This window comes from Teleopsis dalmanni, chromosome X (genome assembly GCF_002237135.1).
Source record: "Teleopsis dalmanni isolate 2A chromosome X, ASM223713v2, whole genome shotgun sequence".
Classification (NCBI taxonomy): Eukaryota; Metazoa; Arthropoda; class Insecta; order Diptera; family Diopsidae; genus Teleopsis; species Teleopsis dalmanni.
Window position 1 is genome coordinate 63,871,469 of NC_051848.1, and position 25,165 is coordinate 63,896,633.

At 28.5% G+C, this 25,165-nt stretch overlaps 1 protein-coding gene across 3 annotated transcripts in view; it reads left to right on the forward strand.

Annotated features, from left to right (window-relative positions):
* LOC119661910 (NPC intracellular cholesterol transporter 1) overlaps positions 1-21,448 on the forward strand; it is a 41,189-nt gene extending 19,741 nt beyond the window's left edge. Inside the window, exons 2-13 of one of the 3 annotated variants that reach the window (XM_038071424.1) lie at positions 1,985-2,155; positions 2,250-2,406; positions 2,495-2,571; positions 2,720-2,944; positions 5,494-5,686; positions 9,319-9,441; positions 12,534-12,856; positions 12,966-13,262; positions 13,646-15,035; positions 15,101-15,973; positions 17,914-17,990; positions 21,163-21,426. In XM_038071424.1, coding sequence (XP_037927352.1) covers positions 1,985-2,155; positions 2,250-2,406; positions 2,495-2,571; positions 2,720-2,944; positions 5,494-5,686; positions 9,319-9,441; positions 12,534-12,856; positions 12,966-13,262; positions 13,646-15,035; positions 15,101-15,973; positions 17,914-17,990; positions 21,163-21,168 — 3,912 coding nt within the window. In that variant the 3' untranslated portion in view covers positions 21,169-21,426. Of the gene's footprint in view, positions 1-1,984; positions 2,156-2,249; positions 2,407-2,494; positions 2,572-2,719; positions 2,945-5,493; positions 5,687-9,318; positions 9,442-12,533; positions 12,857-12,965; positions 13,263-13,645; positions 15,036-15,100; positions 15,974-17,913; positions 17,991-21,162 lie in introns of all 3 variants that reach the window. The other 2 variants (XM_038071422.1, XM_038071423.1) reach the window with 2 other exon arrangements.
* Positions 21,449-25,165: the final 3,717 nt, after the last annotated feature.

Sequence of the window (25,165 nt, forward strand, 5' to 3'; positions counted from 1 at the left end):
GAGATATATTTATGCAAGGCGTTTACTTATAGATGCAGATGATGATATATTATTCCAAACATATATTGAGATGTAGGGTGTTAAAGAAAACTAAAACCTTCAGGGATTGAACCTTTTAATCTCCATACTTTTCTTCCACAACGTGAAAAGCAATTATATATAATTATATTTATTTATCACTACTTATACGTCGTAGCAAAAATTTTTGTAACGTAATAATATATAGATGAGAAATAAAAAAAAATGCTCTATTTTTTCAAGATAAGGTTTCCAGGAAAAAATCTACTTTGAATTACTACAACTTTTAAGCTCATTACAATAAATTAACCGATTCCGCATTAAAATTAAGTAAATTTTTTTATATTATTAGACTAAAAATTGGTATTGAAGTTAAGTTATTCAAATATGTAACATAATTTCTGAGATTTTGACCAGTATGTTTTTGTTTTATCTTGGAGAACATTGAGAATGAAGGCATTATTCCTTGTATTGTGTTTTTCGTTTCTTCTATAGTATCAAGGAAATTGTATTAAATAAAGAAATATTAATATTAATGTATTAATTAATATATTAAATAGAAATATTATAATGATATAATATTTCATAATAATATAATAAATATTATAATAATGAGTCTGCTCTCTATTTTTATATATGAGAAGAAAATCTCTACACACACTTAAAGTATGATCTGATTTTTATAGTGACTCTTTTCTAATTTGTCTTAGATAGGATTTTAAGTCTTATTTATTTATAAAAATAATTTATGTTTTAATGCATTTATTATTTTTCTTTTTTTGGTGCTCAATCACACAAGCAATAAAAATGTAGATAAAATAAAAATTATTTTATTAATTAATTTTAAATATTGTTAAACAGCGATAATTAAGTAAATAAAATTAAAATAGTTGAGGGGGCTAGACAGGATACTTCAAGAACTTATTTGGACCATCTGAAAAATTTGGTAGTTGTAAGCATCATGTAAACACTTATTACAATCTTTTTATATTGAGAAATTATATACGAAATGGGATTATTAAACGATATGTACTTTAAGTATAATAAACTGCGTGGTTATTTTAATATGCTTAATGCATCTCCGATATAATGTATAATATATATACATATGTAATACTTAGAAGACTTATTCTTCTGGATTTTTTAACATTTAAGGCAGTGGTTCTCAGCCTGTTTTTAATCAAAGACTGTGATATTTTTGTTTTTATTAGGAGCCACAAAGTTTAAGTATAATAAACTGTATGATTATTTTAATATGCTTTATGCATCTCCGATATAATGTGTAAAATATATACATATGTAATGTCTAGAAGATTTATTCTTCTGGATTTTTTTACATTTAAGGCAGTGGTTTCCAGCCTGTTTTTAATCAAGGACCACTATGATATTTTTGTTTTTAGTATAAACCACAAAGTTTAGGAATAATAATATTGGAATTGTATAGGTATATTATATCTGCTATAAAAAAAGTATGTAAGTACTTGGAAGATTTTTTGTGCTTATTTTCTAATAAGTGAGGTCTCAGTGTATAAACTACAAGCTATGTATCCATACCTACTTAATTTAACCAGGTATTGGAAACCACTGATTTAAGATATTCTATATAAAATTTCGAAGTCGTGTTTACTTGAAGTTCTCAATCACCGTGTTGTTTGAAAGTTAAAGAAAAGTTAAACCTTTCTTGTTTTTTTTATACAGTAACATATAAAGCTATATAAATTGATCCTCAAGATAACTGTTCAAATTTAACCTTACCTGTGAAATTCATTACATTTTAAAGAATTAATTTAGTAATGATTCGAAGACTGAATCATCACTTTAAACCCTTCTTGTTTTTTTTATAGAGTAACATATAGTTATCTTAAATAGAGTATTAGGATAGCATTGCGTATAGCATAATCCATTAATTTTTAGTGCTTTCTGTAATGTAATGAATATTAAATATATATTTCTTATTTAATTACAGGACTGCGTTTGGTATGGCGTTTGCAATACAAATAGTGATGATCTGAATCAGTATTGTCCTTATAATGGAACAGCAAAACAAATGTCGCCGGATGGCATTAATTTATTAAAGGAGCGCTGCGGTTTTCTGGTTGAAGATGGTGCTACTGAATTTTGTTGTGACAGTCAACAGGTAAGCTAATGTTTAAATAATCTTCTAAAAACAAATTTCGTTTGAAAAATTAATTAAAAATTTGTTTTAATTTTTATTTTTATTTTTATTTCAGGTCGAAATTCTGAACAAAAACGTAAAGTTAGCTGCTAACTTTTTGGATCGTTGTCCGTCATGTATGGCAAATTTATTGCGTCATATATGCGATTTTTCGTGCTCACCAAAACAATCAGAGTTTATAAAGATTGTTTCCACGAAAAAAAATAAAAATGGTAAGACGTATATTTTGTGTAAGAGTGTTACACACCAACTCAATTAATATTTAATATATATATATATTTTTTTTTTTTGTGAAAATAGAGATGGAGTATATTGATTCCATTGATTTACATATAACGGCAGAATATTTAAATAACACCTATAAATCGTGCTCACAGGTAAATAGTATGCTAATCTCTTAAACTTATTCAGTTGATAATGGTTTATTTCCATTATTTTTCAAAACTTTTTTTTCTCATCGGATATGCACACTAATGAATAAGTAACTAAATATATATTAAACGATCTTTGTATATTTCATTTAAGGTATCCGTACCAGCCACTGGCCAGTTAGCTTTCGATATAATGTGCGGTACATATCAAGCATCACGCTGTAGCCCCACAAAATGGTTTGAATATATGGGGAACACAGATGGCAATCCATATGTTCCTTTTCAAATAAACTATATACAACATGAGAATAGTTCGTCAATAATTGACAACAAACGTCCACTAAATTCACTTACAGTTCCTTGCAATAGCTCATTGAACGTAAGTATTTAATTTTATTTAATTTAATTTAATCGATTTTAATTTATGTGCATAACAAATCGCAAACAATTCAACTTAAAATGTAGAGATGTATAAATCGATTTTTTTATATAAAATCATTATTAATTGTGCAAAAATTGAACTCTGTTGAAAAATATCTTTTAAATAAAATTATCATAAAGTAAATATTGGGAGATGATGACTTTTAAGTTATATAATGTATTTCGGTTTTAAATTTGTATGCAAATGGCAAAAGTATAATTATTTTTTGTTTAATTATTCAATAGATTTATAAATATTTTAGTAGCTTAGATACTTCAAAGCTTTTTTAATTCGAAACTTTACAATGAGATATTTCAATTCTTAATTCCTAATCCCTATAGTTTTGGTGACCAATACATTTTTCATCGGGCAGAGGTGTTAATAATCAAATCATCAGTAATTATCTACTTAAAAACACACACTGTTTATTTAGAAGTCACCAACATAATTATAAATAAGTGCTCAGATAACCAGACAGCTATCAAATAAATGAACTCAGTGATGGCGTTAAGATCAAAAATAGTCCAGAATTGCTTTGCAGTTTTTAATAATACTAGCACCGGTTTTAGAATATGGCTATAAAAGCTTCATGGCATAACGATATTGACAGAAATAGTACGGTCAATGAATTAGATAGACGGGCCACTAATCTTTCATTGGGGGTAGATAAAATAAACATCAATATACCTTTTGTCACTTAAGAGTTATTACTGAGAAATAGTGTCTTTTGAAAGCTCCATTGATCCTGGTCAAACGAAGGGTTCTGTACGGTATCTATGCTAATATGACGAATATTTAATAAAAAATCTAGGTGTTAACTAAGCTCTCTAAGAAATAATATCTACGATATCTCTTTCCCACGGTTTGATAAGTGAACTGCTGGTTAGTTTTAAATATTCACTGAAGAGGTATTGATGAGATTATTTGAATATATTTAGATGTTTAAATTTTAATTTTACAGCAGTTTTTTAGAGAGGTGATTTTTATTGAAATGGCACCTTGATCAATACTATCTTAATATCCTTTCTGTTCTGTAAAAGGAGTCTACTTAAGGCTGCTTTGAATGTTTATATGTATATCCTTTACCATACACTTGACTTTTACAGTTCATAGAGTAATTAATAAATTAAGATTACTCTCAGTTCTTGAGTTTTCTGCGTCCCTGTATGAATATAAAATCATTTTTCTAAGTTTAAATGCTCAATAATTTTAAATGTAATGATTTATTTGTATTAGTGTGATACTATTGGTATTAATGAAAATATGTATATAGCTGTCAAACACGTTAAACCAATTTATTAATACATATTTATAAAATATATACAGGGTTGAAGTGTTACCTATTCATGTGAACATATTTTTTTTTGTGTGGAATTATTTTTTATTGATTAATATTACAAAAATTTATGGAAGAAATCAAAATTTTAGAACCATTCATTCTATATCCACCTTTTGCCTTGATTATGGCCTTCAAACGGTTAAAAAATGAGTTACAAGCTTAATAAATGTGCTAATTCGGTATTTTGGCCTATTCCTAAATAATGGCTTTCTTCAGCGCATCAATACTGGCATATTTTTTAGTCCTCACCTTGGTCTTCAAAATGGCTCAGATGGAATTGTTCATCGGATTTACATCTGACGAATTCGAAAGTCATTGTGTAGACTGGACGATATGGATTTTTTAACCATTCTTGGTTCACACGAGCTTTATGAGACCGAGAACGGTGCCGAGTTTTGTTGGAACGCCTATTGCCTACGATCGAAATGTTTGCAACGGCAGTGCGTTCAGTTAAGTAAATACGATTTTGAGAGTTTATGAACTGCTCAATGGGGAAATTTTTTTCATTAGTGAAAACAATGTTTGGGAATTGGCCACGTTCGTGGAAGCGTGACAACGCCTGTGCTCTTTCGAGTCTAACTTTTTGTTGCTTTGATGTAAGATCTTGTGCCTTTTGAAACTTGTAAGGTCTAGTCTTGAGCTCATTTTGGAATATGTGTTGGATGCATCGCTGGATATTTTCAGTTCTGGGGCGTTTTGATTACCACTACGACGTGGATTTCATTCAAATTGAAAGTTTTGAAAGTCTTCACTTTCCGAATCATTTCAGGCAATATTGTTGTTTTTTTATTTTGTCCACTATTATATTATATTATAACGATTTATGTTACGATACACCAACATTTTATTCACTTTGGGGTGTTTGAGCTCACGAACAATAGCTGGTTGTGATTTTCCAGACAAATATAACGCAATCACACTATTACGTTTGGATTCTATTTCGATTAATTTTTGTTATATAAAATTTAAACGCAAATACTTCTGGAAGCCTGTAAACAATATAAACAGTTTTCATTCGTATGAATTTCACATAGTTGGCAATATCAGTTTGTCAGCTATACTTGTGTGAAGTTGGTAACACTTTAGTCGTCTAAACCTGTATATATATACACTTTTTTTTGTAATTCATAATATTTAACTTAATTAAAATTTTTAATTTTTCCAATAGGCTAATACTCCAGCATGTTCCTGTACAGATTGCGAAGCATCATGTCCTCTACCACCACAGGAGCCACCTAAACCAATGCCACTAACAATCGGTGGATTCGATGCGTTTACTGTTATTATGATAGCAGTGTTTTTAATTGGTTCAATACTGTTTCTTATGGGAGTATGTTTGTTCCCTTCAAAAAATATTGATGGTATGTACGCTGTATAAAATAGATATACATCACACTTTTATATTTATTTTTAATAAATCCTTTAATTATTTTATATAGTGTAAAAAGATTATATATAAATATATTTATTTAGTTGCACAACATTTTTTCTTATAGTTGCTCTCCCCGTATCAATATATTTTTACTATTAAAATTATTATTATTATTATTATTATTATTATTATTATTATTATTGGTATGAATACATTTTGAACAATAAATTTAGGATAGCACAAAAATAAATAAGTTTAATTTAATTATAATGATTTATAACATTTTTATTTAAAATGTAATAAAATTAATAAAAATTGTTTTATTAGGAAAATTAAATAAACTTTTAAATTTTAATATTTTTTTTTTTTGTATTTTATTTTTACGTATATACTCGTTTATATGAGAATGTATAATTACGTCTATATTTTTATGCTTATTTAAATGATTCTTTACAATATAAAGATAAGAATAATGCATTTATAATGTGATTTAATTTTTTGAACTCTTAATTTAAGTTAATTAAAGAAAGAAAAATGTGATATTGTCGTGAAAAGCACTTAATTTTACAAACGAAAAACAAGAGATCCATCATAATGAAATTGAAGTTGATTTAATATATATGAAGTCAAATGTCATTCACAAAAGATGCGGTGTTATTTCTGATTCCATTGTAATGATACACTATTGTTGTGATTCTAATACTTTGAACATGCACAAAGCGATCGTTTTGATACCTCTAATTTATATAATATCACATTACCAACAAATTGACCTCTTTAATTTAAATTTTGCACGCAAAATTTCAATTGGTGTCTCATTCATTATATATTTACTTATAGATGATATGAATTGTTCTATATATCTCCACTTAAAATGTTCACAAAATATGTTTAATAAATTGATTGGAATTGGAAATTGTTAATACTATTTCATTTTCCCCATATAATCTTAATACTCAACAACTTGCATGTTTACAACTTAAGTCGTATATAAATTGAAAGCAATAATTAAAATATAAACAAAGCGTATAATATTATGAGTATGTGTAATTGCTATTTAACTACACTAACAAAATTAACCATAAAGAATAATAATATAAAAGTCTAATAAATAGATGCATGTGCAATTATATACAAAATTAACAGCAAACTGGTAAAAGCGATGTTTACGTGATATTTATAGAGATAATGAGAGTAAAAAATTTGAAATCTAAAATAAACAAATGTTAGAGAAGCAAAGTTGCTTAAATATTAAACATTTAAATAATTTAAAATGAAATTATCTATTAATATTATATATGTATAATTAAAATATAACAGCTAAAACAAATACAGTCAAATTTCCATAATTCGAAGTATAATTTCGCAAAGAAAAGGTGCGACTTATGGAGACTTCGAGTTATAGAATTTTTTTATATTTTTTTTATTTTTGAAAGAAACTAGAATAACATTTTAAGATATTTATTTATTTTCAATCAAATAAAACACAGTAGTTATAGTAAAGTAAAATAAAAACGACTGGGATTTGCACAAAGAATCAACATAAAAAAGAAAAAATTAAACATTTGGTTCGGAAAAAGGGATCTCCCCTAACAGCGAAATGCATTTATACTTAAAACAAAAATTCGACTTATAAAATTCACTTTCTCATATTCCTATTGGCACGTGACAATATCTTTATTCGAGTTATAGAGAAATTCGAGTTATAGAAGTTTGCGTTATGGAAGCAGAAACCTTGTTGCACTGATTTATAGAAAATTCGAGTTATAGAAGTTCGAGCTATGGAAGTTTGACTGTATTTTGTAAACTAAGTTGGAATAGCTTAAATGAAGACTCCCATTCAGTATCATTTGATACACGGCCTGTATCAAATACAATGAGAGAAAATTACTAAACATTTTTATTTTGATTTTTAAGAATACACGTACATTTATGCATTATTGTACCAAAAAAAACAATTAGCCGATTTTTGATATTCCAGTCGAAGTCGTTTTAAACCACAACCGTTATAAAACTCTCAGAGAATATTCCGCGTTCTCTGTCTCATCTTCTGCGAAAAATTCACTAACAGAAACTTTTACGCCGTACTCTGATACTTTATTTTCGGTTCGTATTGGTAACACCAGATTTCATCACCACATCAGGAAGGCGAACATGCTCAAAAATTCCTTTGGGTTATTTTTAACTTATCTATGCAATTCTGAACTCTCTAGTCTTCATGCTTGTTCATCAACGTGTAGAGCGCACTCATATCTTTGTTTAAAAGTCAATTGGTTGTGTTTTGCAGTAATCTAGTTTTTTCTTCGATGAGTGTCGCAGGTAAGGCTCAGTTAGTCAGTACGTACCGTAAGAACTTAAGTCAAAGCGAAATGCACAACCAATCACACCTGTATATTTGGCAGAAACGAAAACAAATTAAAGCGACGAAATTTGTTTATTTCATTCTACCAATTACACAGGTGTGGTTGGTTGTACAGTTCGCTTAAGTTCTTACGATACGTACCGACTAACTGAGCCTTTATGTGTTTAATGTGTTTTGATGACTCATCGTCTTCAGGCAACATTAGTAATCATTAATGAAGCTGGTGTTGAAGCATTTTCTCATAAGATTTACATGCTTTCAAAAATAGTCAGAGTAATTTAAGTAATTCAAGTCCTTATACTGAACGTCAGTATATTTTTTTTGGAAACCTTTCTTTTAGCAAATTTTTATTTTGCAGTATCCGTCTCTCTTATATGATATATTTCTGTATTACAGATATTTAGTTACAAAAGATTCAGTATAATAAAAATTAGACCTTGTAGTAGTGTATTTAAAGAGAGAGATCCAGTGAACATATTCCTCTTCACAATATATTACACAATATATCACAATTGTCGAAAAAAATTGTTGAAAGAGCTAATTTCTGTTTTTGACAAATTAGAGTATTTCTAGATATACATATTAATATATGTAAATACATTTCTTATTATATTTAATTAATTGAACTGTAAATAAACTTTGACAAATAATGTTTTCTCGGTTATTCCGCTCCACTATTGGCACAAACCTTTCACTCGTATTATATTTAAGTGATATTATATCTCCAACCTTGGTACAATGCTGTAACTCTTGTTATAATAAATTTAGTTAATTGCTAAAATAATTTGATGAAAAAAATGTTCAAGTATAGCGCTCCCTGGGCATAATCCTGGCTAAGCTACTCATACCTCATAATATATTTTTAAAGAAATTTTAGTTAATTTAGATAAATTAAGATAATATAATCATATTATGATATAGCACAACCTTGTTTAGATGTGCACATATATATTTTAATATTAAGTTCCAAATTATTTCTGCAATTGTTATTGGAACTGTGTATAGCTCCATATTTATAAATCACGATTCCTACTGTTTAATTTGCTGTTAATTTATGTATAAATTGGACTATTTATTAGTTATCTATATGTTTATTAAAGATGTATGAATTAGAACTGGTATAATAATTTAATTGGTTTTTGGTAATTTTTATAACGTACTGTTATGTTTATTTAATTTTATTATCTAAAAAATTTTTTAAAGACAATTTTTTTATATATTTAATTTTATGTGCATTTTGAATGTTAAATTTAATATAGGTTTGGTAGGGGATGGCTTGGATAGCCGTTTATATAAAGCTTCCCTTGGCAGACGATTAGCTGGTCACATCGGTAGTGATTTGGCACCCGAGGAGGACTCACCACTTCAATCTAAAATATCCAGTACGTTTAATTATCTGTATTGACAGACTTGGCATAAAGTACACTTATAATTAAAATATAACTATCTACATATATCTATATTATGTAAAACATAAATGTCTGTATGTATATAACTCTATATACGTTACTTTGTCATACCATTTCACATAATGCAATATTCACACGTTTAACAGTCTAAATCACACGGCGTTCATACTGCGCGCCTGCCTTCTCATCATTCGAAATGTTAGCATTTTCATTAGCGTTTTGGTGGAACATTTCAAACTATTTGTTATTGTTTTTATTATATACCATAAATGTTTATTTAAAATTATTCATTTAAATTTTATATGTACAAAACACGTTACTTTGTTAGTAGTGCATTGTGTGTGTATTTATGCAAACTATATGTGTCCTTTTTGTGTTAATAATTTCGTTTTATTATTTTAAAATTAAAGCTATACTATGTATATAAAATTACACCTATTTTTTATTAAATTAATATTAGAATTAAAAAAGTTTAGTTTTGTATATTGTTTTTGTATTTATTAATTACGTACGTAAATTTGTTAAGTAGATAGTATAAAATTGACTATTGTTTTCAGAATTCGTTTGTATTATATTTTTTTTTTTTATTAATGTTGTATATATTTTAAAAAGTATTTATCATTTTATAAAAAAAATTGTTATTGCTTAAGACTGTGTCCTTAGAACTGCTTTATATATATATATATATATATCAAAAAAGATCAAAAAAAGAACGAGAAATTTTATTTTTTGAATTCCCGCGCTTATCCAATCGGTAATTTTATTTTCACGCTGGCAACACTATTATACACATTCTGTCAAAGTTTAACGCATATCGTACGATTAGTTTTTGTTTGGCGTCTATGCAAAAAAGTCGAAAAATTTTCGTGTGGCGATTTTTAGCTGAATTTCATTCAAAAAAAGCATCGTTGTGATGTGGCCAAAGAGATGATTTCCAACGCAGATAGTGACCCCACATTCATCGAACGCATCATAACTAGTGATGAGACATGGGTCTATCTATCTATGAATTTGAGATGCACACCAAACAACAATCGACCGAATGGTGCTTCGAAGGTGAGTCGAAACCGAAAAGAGAATGCCAAAGTTAGTCCAAAATCAAGGTTATGCTGACTATTTTCTTGGATATTCGTGGAGTGGTGCATAATGAATTCCTTCCGGACGGTCAAACGGTCAATAAGAATTATTATTTTGCCGTTATGCGTCGTTTGCGTGAGACCATTCGCTAAAAGAGGCCAGATTTATGGAAGGAAAACTCATGTATTTTACACCACGATAACGCACCGGCTCACACAGCGTTGGTTGTGTCGCAGTTTTCGACCAAAAACTCCTCCTCCAGATACTCTTCAGATATGGCCCCGTGTGACTTTTTCCTTTTCCACCGACTCAAATTGTCATTGCGAGGAACGCGTTTTGAGAATATAGAGGCCATAAAAGAGAATTCGCTGCGTGAACTAAAGGCCATACCTTCGGCGGCTAATAAAACTTGTATGGAAAATTGGATCAAGCGTTGGCATGCATGTATTGCCGCAGGAGGAGAGTAATTTGCAGACGATAATAACGAAAATTATTAAAAATTAAAATTTGCTTTTTTTTTAAATTCTCGTTCTTTTTTAATCATAACGTATATATATACATATATATGTGTATGTTTTTATTTTTAAATATTGTTTGCTATTTACTTTTTTTTTATTAAATTCATTGAGTTCTTAATTTTTAATATAGATCCCACTTTTTTGAAATATTTGTATATAAGTTTTAATAAAATATTACTGAATATATTTTGTTATAACAGCCCTTAAAACAAAATTTTACGTATAGCCCAATAATTATATACTATTAAACAAATATTTATTTCGAAAGACCATTCACCGTGAATATTATACCTATATATTATATAGTTGTTTGTCATGTTTAAATTTAAATAATTTTAATGAAAACTATTGTTTTTTTTTTTCATTTTTAATAAATTGAATTCTTGAGCTGATCATACAGCTGTTGCAGATACCACAAAATACCAATCATAAGTGGTCTTTGGATAAATCTAGAATACACTTGAATAAAAATTAAAAAAAAAAGTTTTTTGCATTTAAAAATTTTCTCACTATTAATGTCTTTTCTGTTCGAAATAAATTATTTGTTAATTTAATTAAAACCATTGAAATTTTCAATTTCAATTAAGTAAATTCTAGGCTAACTATACAGTTGTTTTGTGATATCGCCAAATATCCATCACTTCCATTCCCTAATAACTAATTCCCTCACTAGTTATTCCCTTTTTTCATATATTTCTTATATATTTAATATAAATATTTCGATTTCTTTTGCAACGATGAATCTAGTCTATCGTTGATTATAGACGAAGACTTATAGTCATCCACAACTCAACTTCAATGAGTTCATATCTGCACTGGTTTAGTACAAACGTCTAAGAAATACTGAATATCATCCATTCTCGTCCGAGTGCATGCTTATTGAGTTAGTAGCGTTTCTTAAACTGTACTCACATAAGTCTTAAATCTTCTTTTTAGCTCTATATGTAACTCGTGTTATAAGCACGAATCGTTTATTATTATCCTTCTCTCTTTTTCATATATTATTTGCAGTCTCTATTCTTTGCAGCTTGTCTTTTTAATGGATAACATCTCTTAATAAGTATAAATTCTCTTCTTCAAAATAGATTTATCTTTAAATTAATTGTCATAATTTAGTACACATTATTGGACTTAAATGCCTGTTTCATCTGAATGCTATAGCAATAGTTAGAACCCTTTACTTGGTGACATCATCAGATAGGTTATAAAATAAACTATGACCCTACTTTTTAGATTTTTATATTAAAACAAACAAATACAAATTAAACTAACATTAAAAAATTATAATAAGTTTTTTAAAGAAAAGATTTCATTTCCTGTATAGTTTCTTTTCATTAAATAAAAAAATAAAGTGTTCTAATGGCACAGTTAAGTTCACGCCTGTTTTTTGTAAATGATCAAAAATACTTTGTAATTGTAGATTTGAAGAATTTTTATTGTGCACAATTTAAAATAAACTTCAATTTACAGGTGATGGAAATGAAGTTGATGGTCCTCATCATGATGGTATCGATGTAATGATCGAAAATGAATCTGGCTATTTCGATCAACTAGGCGCAAAGACCGAAAAGTATTTAGAGGCATTCTTTACAGCATGGGGTACATTTTTTGCATCATCTCCATGGTTAACACTCGTTGGAGGAATATGTTTTGTTGCTGTACTTGGCTGTGGCATTAAATATTTGGATATAACAACCGATCCTGTTAAATTATGGGCATCTCCAATGTCTCGATCACGCGTAGAAAGAGAATATTTCGATTCAACTTTCCAGCCATTTTTCAGATTAGAACAGGTCTTTAAATTTACTAATATTTTTATGTTTATATAATATTTAGTAAAAATATTTAGTACATGTGTATTTATTTATTAATACTTACAATTTTTTATCTTAATACTTATAGATTATTATTAGAGCTGTGGACCTTCCAGATATAGTACATGATACATCGAATGGTCCAATACGTTTTGGGCCTGTGTTTGATAGACAATTCCTCACAGATGTCCTAAATCTTCAAGAAGAAATTAAAGCCCTTGGCGCGGATAATGGAACTTCCTTGGCAGATATTTGCTATGCTCCATTAGTATCGGAATTAGCAGGAGATGTAGAAATATCGAATTGTGTGGTGCAGTCGATATGGGGCTATTTAGGTGACGATATTGAGCGGCTTGATGATAAAAGTGAAGAAAACGGTTTCAATGTAAGTAATATCTTTGAAAAAAGTATTCTAAAATATAAAAAAGTTAATGTCTAATAATAGTTTTAATATGTTCTTAAAAGAGATAAATATAGCTATTAAGAATAGTTCATTTTACTTTTATTGGCTACATTGTAAATTTATAAAATAAATAAAGTACTTGGTAGTAATTAACCCAATCATTTCCATAAATTCTATCAAATTCTTCTTGACTATACCCTCCTTTGCTTTATTGATCACAGTTGGCTACTACAACAACAACATATATACTTACTTCAATGGTCGATGCCACTTTTCTTAATAAAGTGTTTTAAAACTTTAAATTTTGTTTTAAATTGTTTTTATATTTTATAATAGTAGTAATATTTTTATTTTTACTGTTTTAGGTTACTTACCTGGATGAAATCTATCAGTGCATAAACAATCCCTACCTTTGTCTTGCACCTTTTGGTGGTCCAGTGGATCCTGCTATTGGCTTAGGTGGTTTCTTAAAACCTGGAGAACAGATATCAGGCAATACACGTTATGAACAGGCTAATGCAATAATTTTAACATTTCTCGTTAAAAACCATCATGACAAAGAGAAATTAAGGCCTGCGTTGGAATGGGAAAAACGATATGTTGAATATATGGTTAACTATACAAAAACACGTATGAGTAAGCATATGGATATTGCTTTTACATCAGAACGTTCTATTGAAGATGAATTAAATCGTGAATCACAATCAGATGTCTTAACTATACTTGTATCCTATCTAATTATGTTCGCTTATATTGCGATCTCGTTGGGACATGTACAAGATGTGCGACGTGCATTAATTGATAGCAAAATAACGCTTGGTGTTGGAGGTGTTATCATCGTGTTAGCTTCAGTAGTGTCGTCAGTTGGCGTTTTTGGTTTCGTTGGAGTGCCAGCTACTTTGATAATAGTTGAAGTAATTCCATTTTTAGTGCTAGCAGTGGGTGTGGATAATATTTTTATACTTGTGCAAACGTATCAAAGGGATCCACGTCGTGCTGATGAAACTCATGAAGAACACATAGGACGGATTTTGGGTCGTGTTGGCCCTTCAATGTTATTGACATCAGTTAGTGAAAGTTGTTGCTTTTTCCTTGGTGGTCTCTCTGATATGCCAGCTGTAAAAGCTTTTGCATTATATGCTGGCATGGCACTTTTATTTGACTTTTTGCTCCAAATAACTTGTTTTGTGAGTTTATTAACGCTTGATACGAAACGGCAAGCAGAAAATCGTCTTGATATATTTTGCTGTATTCGCGGCAAAAAGACTGATGTGCCCCTTGCCTCGGATGGTTTACTCTACAAATTCTTTAAAAGCGTTTATGTGCCTTTCCTAATGCGAAAGACAGTACGCATTATTATAATGATAGTATTTTTCGGTTGGCTTTGCTCAAGTATTGCGATTGCACCAAGAATCGATATTGGTTTAAATCAAGAATTATCTATGCCTGAGGATAGTTTTGTTTTGCATTACTTTAAATCATTAAATAAGTACCTGAATATTGGACCTCCAGTTTTTTTTGTACTAAAAAATGGTCTCAATTTTTCCACTACAATCGATCAAAATTTAATTTGTTCCGGACAATTCTGTAACAGTGACAGTCTAATAACTCAAATTTATTTAGCAAGTCGACGTTCTAATTTAACATATATTGCAAAACCCGCTTCTAGCTGGATTGATGATTATTTTGATTGGAGTCAAATTATGAGCTGCTGTAAATACAATCCAAATACGGGAGGTTTTTGCCCTCATCAAGGTAAGAATTAGTTTATAATAAATTCAAAGATATTTTACGCTATACGATTTTTGTTTTTGTTTTAGATACATCTTGCGACCGATGCACGATACATAAAAATAAGTACCATCGACCTACTGAAGAAGACTTTGGTAAATATTTACCATTTTTCCTACAAGACAATCCAGATGATAATTGCGCTAAAGCGGGACATGCAGCTTATGGCGGTTCAGTACGCTATAGTATAGATAGTCACACAAATCAATCTTATGTTGAAGCATCTAATTTTATGGCTTATCATTCCATACTTAAAACTTCGGCTGATTATTATCAAGCGTTACGTGCAGCTCGTAAAATATCCGCGAATATTACTCACATGTTGCAGGGTCGTTTAATGTCACAAGGTGTTCCTATGGAAGAAGCTCTCAAAGTTGAAGTCTTTCCTTATTCAGTTTTTTATGTATTCTATGAACAATATCTAACAATGTGGCCAGACACTTTACAAAGTATGGGAATATCTGTGCTGGCAATATTTATTGTGACATTCCTGCTTATGGGTTTCGACATACATTCTTCGTTAGTTGTTGTCATAACAATTACAATGATTGTGATCAACTTAGGTGGAAATATGTATTACTGGAATATATCTCTCAATGCAGTATCGCTTGTAAATCTCGTAATGGCTGTTGGTATTTCAGTGGAGTTCTGTTCACATTTGGTACACAGCTTTTCAATATCTGTTGAGGGTACACGCGAAAAACGTGCGGCTGATGCTCTTACCAAAATGGGTAGCTCTATATTTTCTGGTATAACGTTAACTAAATTTGGAGGAATATTAGTACTTGCATTCGCCAAGTCTCAAATCTTCCAAGTCTTCTATTTTAGAATGTACTTGGGTATCGTTTTAATTGGTGCAGCACATGGTTTAATATTTTTACCAGTTCTACTTAGCTATATTGGTAAGTAATAATATTAAATAACTTATAGTAATACGTAATTTGTAAAATACACAAACAATAATTTGAAAAGTCTAATCTTTAAGTATATATATTTTACAATATAATTAAAAGAAATATGTAACATTTAATATAAAATAGTTTTAAGCACACTTTAAGGATTTATGAATTGAATTACATTTTTGTAAAACTAAAGACTTGTCCTCTTAACGTAACAAAAATACTACTGATTTTGACAGACCTCCTGCACCGAAAGCAATTGAAGCATGGTAAAGCCAGAGGTTTATTCTTTTTTGTAGCAAAGCTGAAAATATACTGAAAATATAACAAGAAGTTTCATACTTTTAGATTGAAGACTATATCTCACCACTTTTATCAGACTTATCTTGTTGATCAAGTAGTAGCATAGACGTTACTATTATTCAAAATGGCAATGACACATCGTTACGTGTAAAAATTGTATATGATATTTCGAGAGCGTCTTTTAGGTAAATCGTATAAATTTAGATTATTGATGAACATAACAAGATATCTTGGTTCAAGAGCAGATGTGATAAACGAAAGTTTTATTCTGAATTACACAGAATCTGCAGGTGTCAACGACTTTTAATCTTAGTCTGACAGTTGAATATTCTGTAGAAAATTTTAGATGTTAACGCAATTTTCTTTAAATATACTCAACTATCTTAATATAAATACTTTAGACGAGTATTGTTTTTTTTTTGTAGCAAACAATACAGTTATGTAAAACTTTAAAGCCCTGATTTAATTCCTTCTTTATGCATAAATTCTTGCAGTCTAAGTATCTAATAGTCTTATCAGTTTTATTGGTATTTCAGACAATACGAATATTTGAATTCCAGCCAAAGAATATGTCTGTTCAAGCCGGACAGTCTGGTGATAAATTATTTTTAGATTTCTTCTAGTATCTAAAATTCTGTGCCGGCAATAGTCCAGTTCGTGCTCCATCAAAATGAATTAAAAAAATGCTACAATAGTTTTCGTAGAGTACCACCCAAAACATGCTGAGAATCTCATGTTGAAAAATCTAAATCACGAATGATGTCCATTGTTTTTTTTTTTTTTTTGTGATTTGACTGATTTGTAAACCTCCTTTTTTAATTTTTAGACGATCGTTTCCCCAAAGGGAGTCAAAGTCATGGCGTATGTTGTTAATTGACAATCCTTGCATTGGCCCGGATAAAAAATATTGGTTTTTAACCCTAATAGCTTCTTTCTTCGGTGTCAAGAAACTCCACATACCATTAACAAAAGCTGTAATAAGTTTTTTACTTTTTGAACTGAAGTGCAGAGGTTTTCATGACTCTTCTACTGTTTCTTGCGGTGCTCTTAGGATGTTTTTTAATAATATGTTTATCTTGTTCACACGTGCTGCAATTCAAAGCAGTTGGTTGACGAATGATAAAATTGTACTTAAATCGATAACAGGCTATAAAGAATCCCTACTGAACACAACCAATCAGACAATTCATTGTGGCCTATAACGCACTGCGATACATATTGGTATAATAAACAGATCTACCAAGTTCAACGTTCGCATTTCAACCGGCCGTTATTGCGTGTTGTGTATTTGCCATCTAACATGCTTCCTTTTATGTTGTTGTTGTTGTAAATCACAAGGATCTTGTGTAGTTTCTTTTGGATGTGGCGAACGGCACTTCATTGTCGAACTCGACGAGTGGCTCAGGGACGTGGACTGGACCATTCTTAACATCTTGTCTTGCTTCTTTGGGTACAACATTTTTTTTACGAAACTTTAAATTTTAACCTAGGCTCTGGCTATGACAAACAGTTTTTTTTTTCGTACTACAAATTTGCTTATGATTAGTGTTATAAAAGTAGTATTCTCTATGTATTACACTTTAAATTAAATTTAATATGTAAAATGTGTATTTAGTATTTTATTTATAAAACAATTTCAGGTGCTCCAATGAATAAAGTTAAACTGGAAAATTTTCGGCGACAAGCTTATAAAGTGCAAGAGACGTCGCTCTCGACTGTAAGATTTTAAGTCCGATTTAACGGTCTTAAGAAAAAATTTTAAATAAACATACAAAAAATAATAAAGCATAATACTAAATATAAATAAACTAAACCGAAACAAACCAAACGCTATAAACGCTAACAGTACATCATTTTGGAATGAGTGCCTACTTAATGCCTAATGCCTGCCTCTTGCTATTGGTTTGCTATATTTTTTTCAAGTGTCATTAAATTATAATTTATACTTGATACATTTATTTTATATTTTCAATAGTTCTGTATTCTACTACTTAGTTTTGTTTAAGCGTCTCTACTCTACTTAGTATTATGCCTATTTATACACCTATTCGTAGATCATTTTACGTAGTTTGTAGTAACTACACGACTTCTTATACACAGAACACTGGATTAAAAAATTTATATTCGTAAACTATATTCTATCTACACATTTCAACACTTCTACACAGATTCACAGTTAAAGAGTTGAAGTTTTTATTGCACATTTTTTATTGGAAAAAAAAAATTATTATTATTGCACTATTTCAAATTCTTATTGTTTTAAATCTATTCCAGTTCTTTGTTTCTCCTGATTTATTCTTTTATTTGTTATTGTTTCTTTTTGTTTTAAATTATATATGATTAAAACTTTAAATACATATATATCTGTGGTTGCACGAAATTAAATATTTGGATATTTGGAAAAAAATTTGATGTGATATATGTTAAAAGTCAACTGAGGTACTTTCTGCGATATTGCCTAAAAATTCTCTAAGAATTCTTCTGCAACTCTGTTGCTCGCAATTTTGCTTGTGATGTCTGGTTCAGAGCGACGAAGTTGTGGAAAATAAAGAAATTTCTGTTACAAAAGTTTATATATTTGAACTTATTTTTTCGAATTTCTTTGAGAACTCTAATTATTTTATCCTAAACAAACTTTTTGTTGGCAACCAGATATTACAATATAAATCGCTGCGAAGAAGTTGCGGAAAATAAAGGAATTTCTGCTACAAAAACTCATACATTGGAACTTCATTCTGCTCAACTCCTTCCTTCTCAGAGTTTTCTTATATATGCTGCCGCTCGGAAATATTTCTTTGTAAATCAGGCATATATTAATCAACAAATCAAATCCTGTGGTTCAAAATATTTTTTCCCTATGAGCTCCGAATAATTATTTGAATATATTTTCATCTTATAATAATTTTAAATCAAAATTAAAAAATCTCAACTATCTTGAAGAAAATGGAATCATTAGAAAAACCTGCTCTAATTATAAAAATTTAATAAATGAAATTACTGAAAAGAAAAGAGAAAAAAAAATTTTTCGTAGAGATAAAAGCTTAATTACGCATTCTTAATTATTATTATTATTTAGTTGTGTTAATTCTATTATTTTAAACTTCATGATTTGATTGGTAAATTAGGCTGTGTTCCTTCTGTCTTGATTGTTTAAGTGTTTGTTGTTGAACAAATATTCAATAAATTTGTTAATTATTATTCTATACTATTTGGCTATTAAATAATTTAAAATAACAAAAACAATCTATTTTAAGCATTATGTATCAGTTTTAAAAATGTTAAATCATATTTTATAAGTATGTGGTCATTTGGTGCTTTTTGAGATGTTGAAATATCATTTTATTATTAAAAAACATTATTACATTGCAACTTACACATATACCACAAATTATTAGTAAAGTAAAAAAATTATTTTATAAAAAAAATTATAACAAATTCTAATTTGGTGTAAAAAAAATTTTAAGCACGTAGAATAAATAAAATGAAATAGTCACCATAGACTATTCACCAATAATAGTATTTACTAGTTAATCTTAATAATGCTATTGCTCCTTATAGCATTTGAAGAGGTGTTCGAAAAATTTCGGTAAGAAATCAGCATTTGATTCGAAATCTTTAAATGTTAAAAAATATTCGATTTAACATTCGGACTACTTGTAAAACCAAATCTTCTCTATGTTTCATTTTATACTCGTTTTTTGGTATATAAATGTGTTGGAACATATTGTTGCTATTCTTGTAGCCCGCAGAGATCTGCTTATGAAATCTCTTTTGGTAGATTGAACTCGACGAGTGGCTCCGGGATTTAGACCCGGCCTTTTTTTACACATATTCGAATTGTTTGCTGTGCCACCAAATGCAATTTGAAATGAGTTAAATAAATGCTTGAATATATAAAGCATACTCGAACTATAGACTGTTTTTATATAGATATTGAGCATATATATAATTACCAATCACAAAGTCAACAGTGATTTTATAGTAAATAACTTTTTCTTAATAGAAGTTTATTTTATTAGCACATTAAATTATATATATAATTTGCAATATAGACAACGGAACCAAAAATCCTGACGTATGGATGTATATTTTATTAAAATTAATTAATGTTTATGCATTTTAGAATTCTGATCCTGATGATTGCCCTCAAGTAGAGTCGAAATATAGAATATATTACAAAATATTATACAAACGTTTAATTTAAAAAAAAGGTGACCTGTAACCGGAATTGAAATATATAAAAAACAATTATTAAAATTTATATATATATATATTTGAAAAGTTCCGCTTTAGAATTTATACACTCACCAGACAGATATGCATTATCTTTCCTGTTTATCGAACAGCTTCACTATTTTATTCTCTTATACTTAAAAGTATTACTTTTTTGATTCGTATTATATGTGTCAATGACGATATGTAAGTTTTAGCGGAAATTCTTTTGTATAGTTTTGCATATCTATATATGTGAGTTGTCTGTACTTAAACATTGCTCGAAATGCTCGAAATGCTCGAAATTATGAGCAGCTCTAATAATAGTTAAAGCACATAAGTGTTACCTATGAGAGCTGAACACTGATTCAGTAAACCCGCACAGGTATTACTTAATATCTATTAGGTACAATTCAGCAATAGTAATAAATTAACAAATAGTTAAGATTCATATCCAAAAAGGATGTTCAAAAAAAAAAAAAAAATAAATAAATAAAAAATAACAAAATGTAGCATAAAAATATTTTTAAAAAATTTCTAATACTTTACGTGCATAGAATTTTTTATTACTCCTTTACTTTTTGATTGTGTTACGGTATTATTTTATTTTGTATTTAGTTTTATATATAATACACAAATTTTTAATGTATATTATTTGCTTATGTTTTTCTATGTAGGCGTGATGCATGATGCACGTCGAAGAACAAATAGAATATCACCCACCAAACCTACAAGCTACCATCCTGACGAAACAATCAACCAGTCTACTACCAACTATTCTCCAGTGCGTCCGTCGGCATCACAATCATCCTTCGGAAGTATAAATTCAGCAACAAATATGGAAACAACTGCTCCGAGCTATCGTATTATGCTCGAAGAGTAAATTACGATGATTTAGTTGGTTTTGAAAACACAACTTTGCCAAAACTACTCAAGCGCAAATAAAAAAAAAACAAGAAAAAAATTAAAACTATACATAAACAACAAAAATAAACTCGAACATTTTACTTCGAAATTTAAGTGTACATCAGATAAAATAAAACATATTTATATATATAAATGTAATTAACGATGTATGTGTGGTCATAATCAGATTTATGGATTTATAAATGTTTATATGTATAAATTTTAGGGTCAGATAGCACAGATATTCTTTTTTTATTAATGCTTATAGTTTTTAGTATAGTTGTATGAACTGTTCCTTGAACTTTAACCAAAAGTATTTATTTAAATTTTGCAAATATATACATTGTTATTATTATTATTATTAATATTATTTTCTTAATAATAAAATGTATGTGTATTTTTGCATTATCTTAGTTTAGTTAGTATTCTATTCAAAATTATCTCAATGATGTCGTTATACGAATATATGTATTTATTTAAATCATTAAAGAATGTCATTAAATAATAATCATTTTAATTTTTCATTAATATATAAAAGAAAAAAATATGTCAGTTTCACTGCAAGTAACGAATAACATAACATAATATGTGAACACAATATGTAAATTAATAATAATATATGTATCTAACGGTAATATCTTGCATATAGAGTTTATGTATCTCCAAACTGCTCCAATGAGTCAGTGCCTTAAGTAAATATGTAGCTTATACGTTATTCATATAATGAAATTTATCTAAATTTTTGTAGTAGATGTATTTTAGGTGTCATTTAATCATTCAAAAACGTTACTTCTGTTAAGTTCACGCTATACTCATCAGTATTTCTTAGCATTCTCATAACTTTTCAAAATATTCAATACTGAATGTATTTAGAACAAAAAACCCTTTTATATCGTTTGGTCACAAAAATTAGTTACAAATGTTTTTCATACCGAGTACTTGTATACTAAATAATATACATACCAAGCTAAAAGATATATAAGTATTTAAAATTTATATCTTTGCTAATAAATAACTTATAAACATAACTGGCACTATTTTTAACAAAAAAACAAAAAAAAAAATGCTAGTTAGTTAACTAAAAATTATTTAAGAATATTAATTGTTTGTATAAAGAAACAAATTTTATATAAAAAAGAAAATGTCTTGAAAGTTGTCGCGAATAGAGTTTGGTATTGAATATATGTAACCTTTAAAGGAACTTTTTTTTTTTTTGTATAAATTCGAGTCCTTCTGGACGTTTATTGATGCCTTGTTGTTAAATTGAATTTTTTACTTTGCAATTAAAATTTTATTCTTATTATTTTTTGCCTTTTTATCAAGTTAATAAATTAATCAATTGATCGTATAATAATGAAAAGAATTTCATTAATACGAATTTTCATATAAAATTTTTAAAAATTATTTTGAAAGTAACGTCTGCCTTGTTGTTAGTCAAATGTTGTTTATCACATTTACGTTAGCTGTTGATCCTAGCTAAGTCAAAGTTGAGTCCTGAATCCTTTGCCGTCTATCGGTGGTATGCTTCTGGAGTGAGTGTCTAGTAAATAAATTTAAGTTAAAATTCAAATATAACTAATAAATAACAAAGAAAATAAGAAGTTAAACGAACGTTACCAAAACGTCGTTCAATATGTAATGAGTATAAAATTTAAATATATAAACTTCTAGATGTGGCCTTCAGTGATTTTAAATATTTATATAAAAAATTTTCAAGAATATAAATAAACACTTGGATCTAAAGACTTTATAAAGGTGTAAATTTATGGGATACGAATTAAAAATATAAGTTATTCAATATATATTATATAATGTATGAGGTATATATGTAAAATGTAACTACAACAACAACTAGCATAAAAATGTTATACACTAAAAGGAACTACAAAGCAAATCAAACTTTTTTATTAAGAAAAAATTATTGTAAGAACAATTTTTGAAGAACATGTTTATACGCTTAATTTAACAAATTGAATTATATGATATTGTTGAATATAAAATATTGGAAAATGTAAACTAGGTATAAAAATTTAATGTTTTAATATTTTTATTATATTTTACTGTGGATGAAAGGAAAAATGTTGCATTTTGTTTTTGAGCATAAGTTTAAACTTGCTTTCGGAAAGATTTGTAATAAATAAAATCACAAAAAAAAGAAAAAATATTTGTTTTTATTTTTTAACTTTAAAATAGAATAGAATAGAATAGGTTCTTTATTATATATTATTATTATGTTGAGGAAAGTTGAGTTAGTGCACCTGAGTACTTTTACTCTATATTAACTGCGAGGTTTCTTCAAAACCCCTCTTTGTGCCTTGACTGGATTATTATTTATCTCATCATCAGACTAAGTAATAATTGATCTCAGATCTGCATACCTCCCCGAGGAGCCTGTAACTATTCTGAGATTTGATAACGCGGTGTTAGTAAGTCTGTCAGATTTCGCAAATAATTGCAAGGCTCTATCTTTTATGTATTTTTTGATGGGATCAATCTTGAGGTCCCTAAGGATGTCATTCGTCCTAATATACCAAGGAACTTTGAAAAGTCTTCTTAGAGCCTGACTTTGTGCAATTTCTAATTGGTGAATAGTAGTGTTTGAAGCTTTGCTAAACGCTACACAACCATATAGAAGTGACGGACGATCAATGATTTTGATCTCTGACATAATTTTTATTACATTATTATTAAACTTCTTAGGATTAGATTCACAAATAAAATTTTATAGAACGCTTACATTTATTAGAATCGAACAAGAAACTATAAGATATTGTTTATAATAGAATTGCTTAAATATTCTAGTAGCATTTAGGGAATTCATTTATCTCTAATGCTCAAAATGCGTAATTTATTACTCGCTTTGAGGTTTCTTTTTGGGAAGTTTTACTTTAAATACGCCCTTATTACACATCTGGGAGATCGTTAAGTGATTGTTATCTAAAAATTATTTTTATTGAAACGTACTGGAATCTGCTGCTGAAGTCCTTTTGGAAGGTGTCGAACGGCACTTGGTCGTCGTGGGCGACGATGAATTGAACGTTTTTGAAATTCCTAAAAAAAAAACAATAATAAAAAAAGAAAAATAATTTGTAGCTTTTGTTTTTCTATTTCCTAAGTGCATTGCGTGACTGAATTTCAAACTGTAAGGAACAAAAACAGTTGTCTAATGTTTAAATATATTGAAAAGTCTGAATTTCATTTTTTTGCGATTTGTTTCTTTACGAAAAGAAAATGTTATGCTTTTAATATTTTTATAATATAATATGCAAACAATTGCATATACAAATGCATGTGTAATAATTCTTAAAAAACTTTTTCAATTTTACTCAATTTTGCTACTCACTCTCTAAATAAAAAATAATCTCCCTTTTTCAATAAGGAACTATTCTGAGACCATAATTGGCTAATGTATGCTTGATAGGATTGTACAAAACATTGTTGGGTTTCCCTTTCAAGACTTTTTTAAGGTGATTCCAGATGATTGCATTAATCTTGACGCCACTGTCCATTAAGCTCCATAAAGAGCAAACATACCGTTATGGTCCCCTAAGCCTTAACATATTGTGGTACTTGAATTCTTGTGAACATTCGAATATCAAAATTTTTATATGAGCATTTTTTTAAGGACACCAACATTTCATAGTATGTTCACGACAATAAAACTTATTAAGTATATTTTTTCTTTATAAAATATTATTGCTATTGACATTATCTTATCTAACTGACAAAATAAAAAAATTGTCAAGCAAAAAATACTTGCTCATGTTTTCAAAA